The 15,633-nt window shown below is 44.3% G+C and overlaps 1 protein-coding gene across 5 annotated transcripts in view; it reads right to left on the bottom strand.

The window, feature by feature from the left end:
* The window catches only part of WDR59 (WD repeat domain 59), an 84,284-nt gene that overhangs the window by 7,399 nt on the left and 61,252 nt on the right, over positions 1 to 15,633 (bottom strand). For 4 of the 5 annotated variants that reach the window (XM_015087195.3, XM_015087197.3, XM_027076213.2 and 1 more), the window contains exons 19-26: positions 13,874 to 13,930; positions 8,232 to 8,365; positions 7,023 to 7,104; positions 3,463 to 3,575; positions 1,953 to 2,103; positions 1,785 to 1,857; positions 473 to 599; positions 176 to 318 (exon numbers count right to left, since the gene is read on the bottom strand). In XM_015087195.3, coding sequence (XP_014942681.2) covers positions 176 to 318; positions 473 to 599; positions 1,785 to 1,857; positions 1,953 to 2,103; positions 3,463 to 3,575; positions 7,023 to 7,104; positions 8,232 to 8,365; positions 13,874 to 13,930 — 880 coding nt within the window. The remainder of the gene's footprint in view (positions 1 to 175; positions 319 to 472; positions 600 to 1,784; positions 1,858 to 1,952; positions 2,104 to 3,462; positions 3,576 to 7,022; positions 7,105 to 8,231; positions 8,366 to 13,873; positions 13,931 to 15,633) is intronic. The other variant, XM_015087196.3, reaches the window with a different exon arrangement.

The following is a 15,633-nucleotide window of genomic DNA, read 5'->3' as shown; positions in this document are numbered from 1 at the left end:
CACACAGAACTACTACTATTTAGAATAGAAATTTACGCTTGTCATGAAAGGCAGGGGTTTTTGGCAGCTTGAAAGTGAGAAGCTAAAACACTTCACTCCAAGTCTTACACTACAGACAAACTAAATTATGGGACCTTTCAGACAGTGACAGGAAAAGAAAGAAATTAATATTCACCGATCCCTTTGTGAGGATCAGGAGGACAGGAGACAAACTTCAGCACCTCAGCTCGTTTCTCTCTCAGCCCCCAGCGATAGAGGATTTCTCCATAGCATTTCTTAAAGTCATCAAATTGCTGGGTATTGGCAGGGTCCAGAAGCCTGGATAAAACTCAAAAGATTTCCTGTCAGTTCCTTTAAGAAAAAACAAGCTCGATACCAAATGAACTCAATATGCCTTTCTTAAGGCAAGAGTCCTAATTTTGGAGAATCTAAGCATTATGAAATTGCAGCTTTCGCCCGGGAAGGTCGTTACCTTTTATTTTTATCATGCTGGTCACGTTCTCGCTCACGAGGATCACTGTAGGTAAGACTCCCAAAGCGGATTTCTTCTGGAGAAGACTCTCCCCAAGGTGAAGATACATGTTCTGCCTCCCTTCCCGCTGAAGAAAATCAAACGGGAAGGAAAAAGGGAAATCAGAGAAGGCATGGAAAGGGCCTGAACACCCTCATAATGCAGAATGCGCCCAATTTAGTCCCTGGAAGATGTTGAGAAATATAACTGAACAGAACTCTTTCTCAGCCTTGCCTTTTTGTCTAGGTATTTACTGTTCAGGTGACCAGATAATTAAGTATACACATAATGTTCAAGCAGCAAATTATGGTGTAGTGATACGGAACATTGGATAAAGCAGTCATGACTCATAAAGACTTTTTAAATGACATGAGAAAATGCTCATGATCCAATTAAAAACAGAACGCAAAATCATATATATAGAATGATCCCACCCCCCACCCCCCACCCCCCCGCCCACATATACACACACACACATATACAGATTGGGAAAAAATGTTCTGGAATGTTAACAGACATTGTTTCTAGGTGGAGGTTCAGTGGTGATTATTTTCTTCTCTAATACTTTTTGTTTTTCTTCACTGGGCAGGTATGACTTTTATAATCCAGAAAATTAAGGTAATTTTTATGTATTTACTTAAATAGGCTTCATGCCCAGCATGGAGCCAATGCAGGGATTGAACTCACAACCCCGAGATGAAGACCTGAAGTGAGATCAAGAGTCGGGTGCTTAATTGACCGAGCCACCCAGGCACCCTCAAGAAAACTAAGATGATTTTTAAAAAGAAATTGCAAAAATCCGTAAACCACAAATACACTTATTCATTAAATAGGTCTTTATGGCCAGCCAGAATCAGGCTCATCTTTACTTCTCCACGTTGAAAACAGTGCGTGGGAAGAGGCGGATAACAGAAGTGGCAGATGACGGGGGCAGGCGGTGGGGGGGGTGGGGGTGGGGTTGGGTGCCATGAAGGAGAAAGGATGAGGGTTGGGTTTACGGGGTGAGCACAAAGAAGTCCCACTGTCAGTTTCACAAAGTTCTAAGTTGAAAAGCAACCCAGCAAGGCACACAGGCATACCGGAAACTGGCCTGTTCAAACATGAAAGCCCAGGCCTTGCTGACTACAGCATCCCCATCATAGGAAATTGGAATAGAAATGAGAAACAAGGAAAAAATGGAGCATATCCATCAACCGAAGTTTACACATCAACGACTCACACACAGCTTCAGAGCACTAGAAATCCAGCGTGGCCAAGTCAGCTCCATACCAACCTATGTTCCAGCCACCAGTGTTGAGCCCTGGGTCCGACATGCTGGAGCAGGAGCCCGAGGAAGTAAAGCTAGGCTGAAGGACAGACAGGCGCAGTGTCAGAACACGCTGCTCTGTGAATGCTTCCCTCTCGGAGAAGTCAGACACAGAGCAGAAGGCCACAAGCTTACATATCGGCTGTGGGACACCACGAGGTTAGAGGACCGGCCGGGAAAAGGTCCGAAGGGGTTTGGTATTCCCTGAGGCCGAGACTGGGCTTCAAACACACTGCACAGCATGGCCAGTGTCTGGACGTCCCGGAGTCGGCAGTAATGAGCCAACCTGGAGGAAGATGACAGAAAAAAAGTCAAGAGAAGAGACAGAGGAAGGGTAACTGTCACAGTTTATGGCAGGTTGCTGCCATAGGGATGAGAGGGAAGGTTCTTAATTCTGCCTCACAAACCCCTGTCGGGAACCAGGGTTTTCTACAGATCTAGCTGCTTGATTAGAATCTGGCTAAATTTGTTTTGGAAAAGAATATATCCAAGTATTACAAATGACCCGGGTAACCCATTCAAAAGTTTCTGGTTGGCATCCAGGCATGGCTCAGACTTGAATGTACCTTCTCCAAGAACTAAGGGGACTAAACTAACATCTGAATGAGGCCATGCATGTGCTCTCAGTCTCTCCAACTCCAAGAAGCAGCCCACTGCTTTCTGGGGGTCTCTACACACTTCACTCGTGGAACCAAAAGCTGCGTGAAGGTGCTCAGAACACTGTACAACCACCACTGTATGGCGAGCTGGCGACAGACTCAAAGGTGGAATTATGAGCATGAGCTATTAAATAAGAACAACAAGGAATATTTTTACCTTTTAGGTACTCACATCCTCTTTGCTCCTTTTAGGACTACTATGCTAGGATGTGAGGTAGGGATCGGGGCAACATGGCCTTTGTGATAGAATGATATTGATACTTTCCTACCAAGTAATGTCTAACATTTCTTAAGGTGTTTTCACACTATCTTATTTGAGCCTTCTGTGATGTGGACAGAACAACTGTTATCATCCCTGCATGACCATGAGGCAACTGAAGCTTGAGGACAGGTCCGAGGTCTGGCTTCAACAAGTAAGTAAAGAAATCCTCCACCAGAGGAATTAGAGCTTCTCTGTCTTTCTATCCAGATCTGAGCCAAACTGTTATGAAGGTTCAAGTGGTTTTATCTGGTAAATCATTTTGCACATTGTATTTCCAGCTTGCCACATCCCAATGCAACAATCAAACACAAATTCAGTGTTGCCATAAATTGCCTAATAGGGTGAAAACATCATTGCCCTTGGAAAATGTGTAAGCCAATGTGGCATTAGAGTCTCCGCTCTTGGGGGCAAAGCTCTACAGCACCCAAGATATTTACCATCTGAAGAGTTCAAATTCTTCTATTCAGACTGATGTTACTTATAGACTAAAGCATAAATCTCTAAAGGACGCATGAGTCTCCAATCTTTGTCGTAAATGACAAAAACTGTATAGTTTCTTCTGTTATAAGAAGTTAGTTCTGCACAGAAATTATTATAGCACTAACGGGAAAGATCTCACTTCTTCCTCCCGTTCTTCAGACTTCTTCGATGATAACACTGAAAAGTGTGTACAGACCTAAAATTTACATCACTCGTTTCCTTCCTTTTAGCTCTCTAAACCTACAAGGATTCCAGCAGCTGTCGCCCGAATGGATGTCGAGCCCAGGGCGTTTCCAAATCTGGGTCAGACTTCGGGCCAAGGCAAAGATCTGTAGCGACTGTAGCCAGCGACCAAACCTGGACAGATCAAAGAGAAATATTCAAAGTCAGACTGGGGACGAGAGGACCAGGAAGCATGAAAGAACCCCACCTATCCTAAAGCCTTGCTGCTCTGAGGGCAGTAAAACCTGGGAATATCAGGCCCCATTCCAGACATACTGACTCAAAATTCGCATTTTAACAAGATGCTCAGGGGACTACACCGCTCAAGAAACACTAGTCTTAAAAACTTCTATCAAGCAGGATCACTTGGGTGGCCCAGTCAGTTAAGTCAGACACTTGATTTCAGCTCAGGTCTTGATCTCATGGTTTGTGGGTGTTCCTGAGTGTTTGTGAGTTTGGGCCCCACGTCAGGCTCAGTACTGCCAGCTTGGAGCCTGCTTGGGATTCTCTGGCTCCCTCGCTCTCTGCCCCTCCCCCACTCGTGCACAAGCACACGCACATGCTCTCTCTGTCTCTCTCTCTCTCTCAAAAATAAATAAATAAATAAATATTTTAAAAGCCTTTTGTTAAGTATACTTCAGAGGAATGACACTGTGCATTAACTTCAATGGGTTGTCTATTTAACCACGAACTCATGTGACTTCTGCTGCTGCTTCATTAGTGAACAGGCAGAGGTGAAAAAATAGAATTCTGTATCACACTGCAGATCTGTCCTTTGCCCAAGTAACAGGAAGCTATGTTGCTTTCATTACAAAAGTTTCAGTATACTCACAAAGCTAAAGAAAAATAGGCCAGGACAAAATAGACTTGGTTTTCTTTTTGTTGACATCAAATCTGAGGAACATCACCAAACCTGAAATCTCACAGGGCTTGGGGTCATCAAGCCGAAACGAATGTCCATTAAGTGTCTATTAAATCCAAGATTTAGCACATGCTTAATATTAAGAGCCTCCTTAAGAGGAATACTACTTTTGGGAAATCTTTCTTCTTAGTAGCAACACATCATTGTACAACCAGGGACTGGAAAACCCTGTACTAGACTCTGAGAAACCTGAAAGGAAGGAAATTTAGACTTTAATCAAAGAGTCTATAAGAAAAAAGAAGCAAATAAAAATACTGGAAAACAGGTAGAGAAATACATCAGCTACGTAATAAAGCAATTAAATTAGCCCTTTCATGAAGATGGCACCGAAAGTGAAAAAAGAAGCCTCTGCCCCTCCCAAAGCTGAAGCCAAAGCAAAGGCTTTGAAGGCCAAGAAGGCAGTGCTGAAAGGCGTCCACAGTCACGAAAGAAGATCCGCACATCACCTACATTCCGATGGCCCAAGACACTGTGCCTCCAAAGGCAGCCCAAATATCCTCGAAAGAGCACCCCCAGGAAAAACAAGCCTGACACAAACAAGCTATGCCACCATCAAGTTCCCACCCCACCCCCACCCGGACTACCAGCATCAGCCATGAAGAAAATAGGAGACAACAACACACTTGTGTTCATTGTGGATGTCAAGGCCAACAAGCACCGATCAAACAGGCTGTGAAGAAGCTCTATGACAATGATGTGGCCAAGGTCAACGCTCTGATCAGCCCCGACGGAGAAAAGAAAGCATCTGTTTGGCTCCCGACTATGATGCTTTGGACGTTGCCAACAAAATTGGGATTGCCAACAAAACTGAGTTCAGCTGGCTAAATCTAAATTTTTTCACCAAAATAAATAAATAAATAAATAAATAAATAAATAAATAAATAAATAAAAAATTAAGTGGTACCAGTGTACTTAATGCACACAAGTACTGATTCAGGCAAGAAACCTGAGGTTGGTTAAGCATCTGACTTTGGCTCAGGTCGAGGAAATTGAGGCTCAGAAAGATTAGGTGGCTACCCCGGATCACACAACAAAAAAAGTGAGAGCCTAGGTTTAAACCCGGGTCTGTCTGAACCCAAGGGAAGGGTCTTTCAAGTTCACACAGACTAGCCTGACTTTCCAAATCAACTCCCAGAAAAATACTGAAAACTTCCACAAAATAAAACAAAAATACCTTAGGAAGTAGTTTTTTCGCAGAGAATGATTTTTTCACAACACGAACCGTGGGTGTGCCTTAGGACTGACTGCATCTGCTAACCTCACCGATCCTATGATGCAATTAACCTTCCGGTTTTCATTTTACAAAGACACACACACAGAGGCTGAGCGAGTCTGAAATACTTTACCCAGGGCTATCCCATGAGGAGCAGAGTTGGACCTTCACCTCCCAGGATAAATTCCACAATGTTTCTACTACTTTCTTGTGCCTTTTTAGCGTACACAGACCCTGAGATGGCTAAGTCCTTAGAGAAGCAGATTCAATCTAGGACCCTCAACCTCGCTTAAAAGGGTTTGGGGGGTGGAGACCGGACAGTGTTCATGAGAAGACAAAAGGAAATCTTAAGGATTTTTTAATCAGATAAAAATCATGGGAAGGCCTCAGTTCTGGGCCAGTGGGAGAGTTATGAGGGAAAAACTGAGCTGAGAGGGGTTTCACTGCCCAATCACACGCTCACACTACAGAATAAAGGGCACAGGAGAGACAGAGCGGACTAGTGGTTGCCCAGGCCTGGGTGGGGAAGAGGGGACTGGCAGGAGACAGCCAAGTAGGGTGGTTTATGGCAGTGTTCTAGTTCTTTTTTTTTTTTTCAGAATTTTTTCTTTAATGTTTATTTATTTTTGAAAGAGAGAGAGAGAGTGGGGGAGGGGGAGAGAAAGGAGGACAGAGGATTTGAAGTGGGTTCTGTGCTGACAGCAAAGAGCCCCCCCGATATGGGGCTCAAACTCAAGAAACCATGCGATCGTGACCTGAGCCACAGTCGGACCTTAACCGACTAAGCCACCCGGGGGGCCCCTACGGCAGTGTTCTAAAACCCTTGTGATCATGGTTGCAAAACTGTGAATATACTAAAAGCCACTGAACGGTACGTTTTAAATGAGTGAATCACAAGCTATATGGACTATATCTCGACAAAGCTATTAAGAAAAATAGGAGCAGCTCGCTTTAATATACTGATGTGTTCCTGCAAGGATGAAGGGAATTAACATTTTTGCTCGATTACATCGTATTTTATTTTACGTCGTATTTTAAAACGGAAACATGTTTCCACCTAAAGGAATGCTTTGGTAAACTTTTCATGAAACAAAGCATTTTTAAAAGTATAAAAACCCCAACAAAACGGAATTAAGGGCGCAAATGGCAAGGGTATAGATACCCACATTTAGATGTATAACAATCACCATGGTACCAGAACAGAAAAGAAATGTAATAAAAAATTCTCAGTATGTGAGCTTTAGGATCTTCTCAACTAAGCACTAATGAGAAAAATACCCAAAGGATTTAAAAAGCTGCTCTTGCCCTGATGTTTATCAAAGAAAATGGGAGAGGGATTACAAAATAGGAGGCCCCACTTGAAATGTCATTAAACCACAACCATACAGTGACAACAACCTGCTCAAAAAGGAAAATCCAGATTGCCATCAGAAGGGATGCACAATACCTGGACAAGGTCCTTCCTTCCCACGAGCAAGGCCGAAGTGGCATTCTTCTGACATGTTTCTTGAATATCATTCACATTCAATCTGAAATTTAAAAAAAGAGTTAAGAAGTTTTTTTTTAGTCTAACTTCCTGAACCAATTACCCCTGGACTAACAGACAGACAAAAAGGTGCCTCTTTAGTTGTCACCCAAAATGTCTTATCTGTGTGGGCCTTCCGCTTCTCCCTTGCTACATGATATGGAGAAAAAGCTTACCTACAGCTCATATGAGGCCGTGGGTTCCCGCCTGGGGAAGGTGAAATTGCTCGCCTCTCTAAAGTCAGGACAGGAGGACAGCCTCAAATGTCAATTTGGCAACCAGTCCTTCTATGGATTTCCCCAGGCTTGAGGGTTGAATAAAAATGCATTTAAATACGTGTAACACCGAGGTTTCTAACACAAAGGGTGGTGTGCTGTGTATATGTTACAAAATAAACACTTTCTGCTATGTATGCAGGTTCGAGAAAAAGGGCAGCCACAGGCCAGCCTCTGTATGCCTGCTACTAGCCTCCCAACTCTCTTCAAGCAAAATGGCCCTGCTTTTAACTGTTTTACATACTGGCACAGAAAGCAGAATTCTGAGGCCGTTCCCAAGATTTCGGCCTCCTGCTCTACACATCTTCTATAATATCCTGTGCCTTTAATCGTGGGTGAGACCAGTGAATGTTGATGGGCTATGACACCCAAGATTAGGTTATTGATCAGTCCACTTTGAATGCATCAAAAGGGAGATTCTCTTAGGTGGGCCTGACCTAATCAGGTGAGACCTTAGAAAGAAGGTGAGGTGTCCTCTCCTGGTCTCAGAGAAGATGAAAACCATCAAGTTCTACGGCTTCAAGGAACTGAATTCTGCTAACCACCTGAATGAACTTGGAAGAGGACTCTGAACATTGGATAAGACCACCACCTGGCCACCTCCAGATTTCAGCCTGGTGAGATCTGAGCAAGGACCTAGCTAGGCCGTGCTCAGACTCCTGACCCATAGAAACTGAGACAATAAATGTATGTTGTTTGAAGCTGCTAAGTTTCTGGTACCTCCTTATGCAGCAATAGAAAGCTGGTACACCGGTCTTCTAAAACTGCTTTTGAAGAAAGGGTTCCGATACTTAAAACCAAGCAAACGAACACAACTTTGATTGTGATGACTGTGTGATAAGCAGGGCGCACTTACATGTACAGTTCTCCCAGTGACTTGTGAACAGGAAGAAGGCACGCAGTGTCCTGGATGATAACCTTCCCAGCAGCCTTGATGGGTCGATTGCCGGAGTCCGATCCCTCACGCTTGCTTTTCCATCTCCTGGATTTCTGGGGGAGATGACGAGATATAACTAATAGGGACTTGGACGAATGGAAACCTACGGTTGCAGAGCACATCAGAGTTGGGTCATTGGTTATTTGCAGAGGCTTTGCATTACATCATGCCCACAATTATATGAATCAGCATCTGTAGGAAATAAAAGGATGGCAAAGGGCACTGAGCTCTTGGTCCAAAATCCTAACAGGAAAATAAGCACCCTACCGCAATGCTACATACATTCTGCAGGTGCCCAAAAACAGACGCCTTGAATTTAGAATTAAAAAAAAACAAACAAAAAACCCCCCAAAAAACAAGAAGAAAGAAAGAAAGAAAGAAAGAAAGAAAGAAAGAAAGAAAGAACGAACGAACAGCAGGTAAATAAGTTAGTAAAGACCACAAAAATGTGGGGGAAGAGCAACTTTCAAGGTTGGGATCAGCCTTAGATTCAAAGTTCTTGCTTGAAACTAACCAAAGGTTTTCTTCTTCTCAGACAGCTTTAACAGGATTTGCTGAGAATGTAATTCACACACAGCGGTGTGGGCTCTGCAAACCTTAATCTGTGGCAGGCAGACAGAGAAACATAGCAGCTCAAGAGAATTACCAGGTTTTTCCTAGCAGATTTGAATTATTTCTAAAAGTGATCATTTTAGAATGTCAAAAATAGCTGAGCAGAGGGACCTGGGTAATGGATGTGGATGATCACGAGCAACTGTCCTGTCTCCCCAGAGCCTCACCTACAAAGGAGCCTGCATGCGGGAAACGAGAGATGTCCTGGAAAAGGAGAATTATCAGTGTAGCCTCATCTGGTACATTCAAAATGACAACCAGCCAAGGGAGCAATATTCTATTTTATTTTATGCTGAAGTTAAAAAAGGGGGCCGGCCACCAGAGTGACTCAACTCAGGGGGGAAGTGACATACTTATTATTTAACAAAGTTGCTAGCGAAAGAGTCTGCAAACTGGAGTCAGAAAACCAAGGTGTGCTGGTCTTATTACGGCACGGCTGGCTCACCGTGACCCTGGCTGAGCTACACGGCTGGCTCACCGTGACCCTGGCTGAGCTACTCACTGGCTGTGAGTTTAGTCTCATGTCGCTCTCTGTGCTCACTGGTAACTGTCTTAGGATGAGCTCCGTTCCAATCTTGCAAGATTAATAAGGGCACAATGAAAAGGTGAGAGTGCGCACTGAAAACGTGCAATTAAAAAATACGCAATGCTTATGAACGTCTATAAGCCCACAGGAATTTAGATTAAATCATTACTTAGATTACTCACAAATAATTCATTTTCCCCAAGTGATTTTTATACAATCACTCTTCCATTCCTGAGTCACGGTCTGCATTTAGTTGCTTCTGACCAGTGACGTCCCCTCTAATCCCCAAAGGTGCCCAATGCAGGTAACTTCCTACTGGCTCAGTAAGTGTACGGAACCTCTTAGATCCAGGACACCTGGACTTGGTTCACGGCAGGTAAACGAAGTTTAGCTGAAGTCTCTGAATTATTTATCATAATTTGTAAATATATATGGCTACATTACCAATTTGGGACCTTAAGCCATTTGATCGTTGGAAGTAATTTAGTTACCATGTGTTCTTTATTCGTACACATTGCTATTACCAATACATCAGGAAGCCTCATCGATTACTGCATAGCAGCCCTTCAGTTCTCTACCAGCCCTGGCTATTTTCTAAAGAATTGTGTATATATTCATGAAAACACTAGTCTTTTAGCCACAAATAACATGATGTGGATGCAAGTAAGGGGAGAAGGTGCTAAAGAGCAAACAACCTGTCCGCATGGGCTGGAGGCAGGCAATGTTAACTGACACAAGACGGAGGTCGTCACACATGCAGGTGATACTTTGATGTGACCGGTTTTAGGGAGGGCAATTTCGTGTGCATCTACAGGGCAGTGACGGGAACAGCACAGTGTGGTTAACTGAACAGGGAGGGTGTAAGTACACCGACTTTTTCATCCAGGTTTCCAGGAGTTTAAAAATCCCAGGAAACAACACCCGAGTAGGTCTCCCATAATTGGTCATCTCAGATGAGACTGAGGGGACTAGGTTGAAAAAGTAGGAAAGAAATAAAAGAAAAGACCTACAGTAAGAAGATTCCACCTGGAATGGAATATGATCCACCTCACAGGTTTTCTGGGATGGGTGGGAGGCTTCTCAAATACTGTTCCAGGCAGACACTCTGGCTCCTTATTACAAAGAGAAAACGAGCAGCACTTGGACAGTTGAGCACTTCACTGTAGCTCCATTTAACTCAACAGTGGAAATAAAAGGAGGCCTCACGAGGGATGGGGTCTACTAGCTCTCAGACCACACTGCAAACCTCAATTTCTGGCCTTTGGAAGCGAACCTAATGAAAGCAAAATACTAAGGTACGTGTGCCCAAACTGGTTCCTCTGCATGCAGACTAGCTCATTTAGACATGTTTTTCCTCGCGGACTTGAGTTATTTCTGAAAGCGATCACTTTGGAATGTCAAGAATACTTGAGCACAGGGACCCGGATAATGGACGTGGAAAATCATGAGCAAGTGCCCTATTTTCCCCACAGACTTAACTCCAAACGGCTGTGGAGGAGCCAGGACACGGGCAGTGAGAGATGCCCCTTGACACAGTCCAAGCGTGTAAATGTTTGACACAGGACTGAAAGATGTGTCTGTCATTACGAACATCAGCTGCTGCTTGGGGCCGTTCACCCTCTGCGAGTGTGGGCGTCACACGGCTCTCCGGCAGAGCGGGCGTTGCCTCCACCTCACAAACGAGGATGGGAGGCCATGCAGAGCTGGGATTTGAACACAGGCTGTCAGGCTGCTAAGCCCATACCTGTTAAGTCGTTTTTGAGCGCAGGATTTCGGATTAAAAAAGAAAAAAAAAAAAAAAAAGCCCTAAGCCGAAGCTACCTGTTAATACGTAAGCAGTGTGGTCCATTTTTAAATGGAATCACTTCTGCATGGGAGGAGATCAACATCTGACTGCAGTGAGGCCTGCCCGACACACAGCCTCTACGATTACTTCTTCTCATTTCACTTCTCCGCCAAGTACCACGAGCACGTTCCGCGGAGCCAGAGCAGCACGTTGAACACTGGCCGAGACACGCGGCGGCCAAAGCTACTGGCTTCACGTGGAGCACACCAGGCTCGGGCCCAGATGCTGTATTTCAGGCCAGGCTCCGGAGCCGCAGCCTCAGTCTGTTTAGTCTCCTTTTGGGATGCGTTAAGGGCGGGCACGTTCAGAGAGAAGAGAAGTGAGTCCAAAGAGATGCTTTGCCCCTGCCTGTCTGCCGTCCCTGGTTATAGAGACTGGTGGAAACAAACCCATGGGAGTCATCAACAAGTACTGGGAGAGAAGGAAAAGACAGTGGTCTTGGACCACTTGCTGCCATTATCCTTCACTGAATGATAGAAATCACAGTCTGTATTTCCTGGAACTTCGTTGTCAACTTCTGGAGACACCAGGCTTCTAGGTGTTTCTCTGATGTAGAGATGACGTTTTGTGGAAACTCACGAAGCTGCCCTTGAGCCTGTAACAGAAGGAGGTTCGCCACCACTGGATCTCCCTCACCAGAGCTGCCACCAAGAATCAAACTGTAAGGCAATTGTGGGACAGCGCTACTCAGTCATTGAATCCAGCAAGGAATAACTGCAAAACATTATCGAAATCTACAAGGGGTCAGAAAAGTGTTGTGTTTCCTATTTATTGGTTGGTGGTTTTTAGGTATGAACTATTTCCCCTTCAGCCTAGAGGGTCCCTCGGTACTCAGTCTAGTGGCCAAATATTCTGGGGATGCAATTATAACAAGGCTGCCTAAATGAAGACATGCTCAGTCTCAAATAAGAGGTTGGGCCACGGGTCCTTGCTGCTTCCTAACGAGCACGGACAACTTTCCTGCAGCAAGAAAGGGTTCCCATCCCATCTACTCCTCCCCGAGACTTCTTCTTCCCTTCCATCTTGCTGGCGATTTTAGGAATCTCTCGTCTGTGCAACTGCCAGCTGATGACACACGAGGCTGGCATGTGGCTGAACTTTCCAGGTGAGGGGAGGGCACTTTGGCACGAAAGCCCCTTAAGCCTCCTGCGCTGCCGCAGTCCCACTCTGATGGGCTTACATCTGGATACTTTTCTGTGCAAGGATCGGTCCCTCTGGGAGGCCAAGGGCCCTGCACTTCTCTTAGGTCTTCTCAATGCCCCATCAGTAGAAAATGCCCCCTTCCCCACAGATTTCATAAGCAGGGATTGAGGGAAGAGAGACACAACAAGACAGACAATTATCACATGATGAGCACCGGGATGCTCCTCTGAACATACCAAGAAGGCGTTCATGGGATCATAGGAAAGAGGACAGGGAGGAAAGGACCGGGGGGAGGGGGGAGGCATTGGTGCGAATAGCACTGAATGACAACCAATATAGCCAGCTTGCGACTGTACCACCAGTGTTACTGCTACAACCGGAGGCGACATCAATGCCAATAAATGGGTTAAATGTAAAAACAGCCCAAGAATAAGCCACCAACTGCTTCGCAGCAACCCCACCAACAATGCATAATCAGCAGAGTGGGCAGTGAGTCAAAATGAGTTCCTATTTCAATAGCAGCAGGAGCAGAGACTTCTGGAAAATCAGTGGAAATTCCACAGTCGGATTGGCCGGGACAGGCTTTTGGAGGAAAGGTGGCCACGTTGGCGGCTCCGCCTCCAAGTTGTCGGCAGCAGTGGCACTTGAGAATCAGGGCTCCTGATTTCAACTGGTTTTGATATGAAAAGGCTATAGGACTGTTCTCCTAAATATTTTGTAGACCCAGTAAAATTTACAAAAAAGCCACAAGGCTGCCCTACACAGCCTGAGGCCACCTTGGCACTACTGAAACATGGAGGGGGTGGGAGAGGAAGACAGAAGAGGGGGATGACCAATAGGAATGAGTAAGAAGGAAAGAAAAGGAAGAGAGATGTCCACAGCAGAGGTTTTGTTGCAATGCAAAATACTGATGGTAAGGAAAAAATTTGTTCCAGAGAGTTCCCGAAGGATTAAAAACTAGCTTATGCATCATGCCAATGAAGCAGGTGAGCACTTCCCTCTTTGAACTAGACTAAGACGATAAAAACAGAGAGACAAAATGGTGGAAGCCTCTTATATCTTCCTCTGCTTCACCCCATGCCAAAGGTAGGCTTTTGAAAGCTCCAGGAAATTATACAAATACTCCAAATGAAATCAGGTGAGCTAAAGGCTTACAGATGGGGTTCTTTCCAAGAAACCCAGTGTTTGGCTTCACTTTCAAAGAAGTCCATTCACAATCCTTAATGATACCAGTACTCATCCATTTGAAACTGGATGAAAAAAAGAGGAAGCCCTCGGCACTTGACTCCCAAGAGTGAAAAATTTATTGTGCTGGTCCTGAAAACCAGCCAGCCTGTCATTCAGGTTCCTCAAAGCCAGGCAGGTGGCATTTTATTCTTGGGCCTTTGGGCAGACAGGATTAGTCAAGGAGAGCATTTGCACAGCGCACAGTACCGGGAAGTCGTTAATTGCTTGTATGGACCAACGTCGCCGGGCAGAGCGAGGAGACATCTGTGCGTGAAAACGTTACACCCAGGAGGAGGGAAGAAAAACACCAAGAAAATTAAAAGGGAAAAATATAGAATAAAATGAAAGCTTCCCACATATTTGATGGATTAAAAGGTACCACAATATACTGCAAAATCAGGTTTGCATGACTAAAAATCTGAACCTAACCACAGCAATATTTGGAGATTCCCTCACCTCCCTCCAGACCCACTGCACTCCAAACCCAGCTTCAATGTCATAATTCTTTGGTTCAAAACACATTTCAAGATATTGAGGAGGCTGGCATCAATACAGCTCTGACAAGGTCAAGGTTTATAGTACTCTCATGAGGATTAAGATCGTAGGGCAAGCAGAGAAATAGGTAGAGGGTCTACTCTCCCCATCAAGAGCATACATTTGTGCGAGAAGATTCTCATTCCTAAAAATGAAGAAGTTCGTTGGTAGACTAACACCAAATTGTTTCTGATGTGTGGTTGGGGTGGGTGGGGCCAATGGGGGAAATTGGAAGCCTTGACCTTGGGGTTGCAGGACTATTTTCGGAGTGACACCATGGGGAGGCAAGAGCCCATGAGAAATGAAGGGAATGAGGGAGCAAAGCTGAAAAGCTGCTGTCCCGGGGGCACGTGCTAACAACATGCGCATCAGTGTGAAACTGGGGCTGAAAAGCACTGTTTATGGGAAATCAGAAATTATCCTATTAACTTCAAGACCTCCTCAGTTATTTACACTTAGAGCTATTTTAGCAACATAAACTGAAGCATGGGTGGAGGTTGCAAAATGTAAAAAATGTTTATAGGCCAATGCCTAATGTTTAACACAAGTTCTAGGTCTTCTGATTTGCCCTAGGAATAAACAATATTTCACCAACTATTAATAGGTGGTCCAGTTACCAAATGAACGTTAGCATCTCTCTGGGCTCTCTAACTTCCTATGAAATTTGATAGTTGTTTCTGGGTTTTTTTTTTAGGTCTCTCACATTTTAAAATATTTAGGAGAGAACCTTGGAATTTCATCTGGAGAACATTTGGGTGAATATGATAATATGACCTAAGTAGGGCAGGTCAAAAACACACCAAAAAACAAGAGAAACGAACAGAAAATCCCCAAAGACTCCATAAAGATTCTTATAATCTCCAAAATACTCTATAATTCCTTCACTGCTATACTTTAACATGGTCATATTTTTTTCTTTTATTCTTACTCATTTATAGACCTCAGGGGTAGAGATCTAAAAGAGAATAAAGATATGTAGGAGAAAAATTGGGGCTGAAAATAAAGACTTTAGTGATCTGGAATCATTTCGAGAACAAAAGTAATAAAAGTGGTATTATTTGACATGTCAAACTAGATACCTGAGGATAAGAAAATACTCCTTGAGGGATAAAACCATATTGACTTCTAACAGGAAGGAAGATGGCCTATATAAGATATCATGGCCAGGTTGCCGTATTTCATTTCCCTAACTCCCCCACCCCTCCCTCTGCCCCATGTAAATGGGATGAACGTGAACAAGGTTTAAGGAGAGATGAATGTGTTTCAGATTCATCACAAAATGACTCACTCACTTAACTACTTTATACAGCTGAACCACATGAAACTTTTTTTTGAGATTAAAAATGGTCAAATATCAGTCATTTCATAGGATGTCACCTAATAACTACTATCTATCTGTCACCCACTGAAATGTGCCTCCCTCCCCCAGGGCT

Source organism: Acinonyx jubatus, chromosome E2 (genome assembly GCF_027475565.1).
Source record: "Acinonyx jubatus isolate Ajub_Pintada_27869175 chromosome E2, VMU_Ajub_asm_v1.0, whole genome shotgun sequence".
In the NCBI taxonomy this organism is placed as follows: domain Eukaryota; kingdom Metazoa; phylum Chordata; class Mammalia; order Carnivora; family Felidae; genus Acinonyx; species Acinonyx jubatus.
The sequence above is the reverse complement of the archived record's forward strand: the minus strand, read 5'-3'. Positions and strand labels throughout refer to the sequence as shown.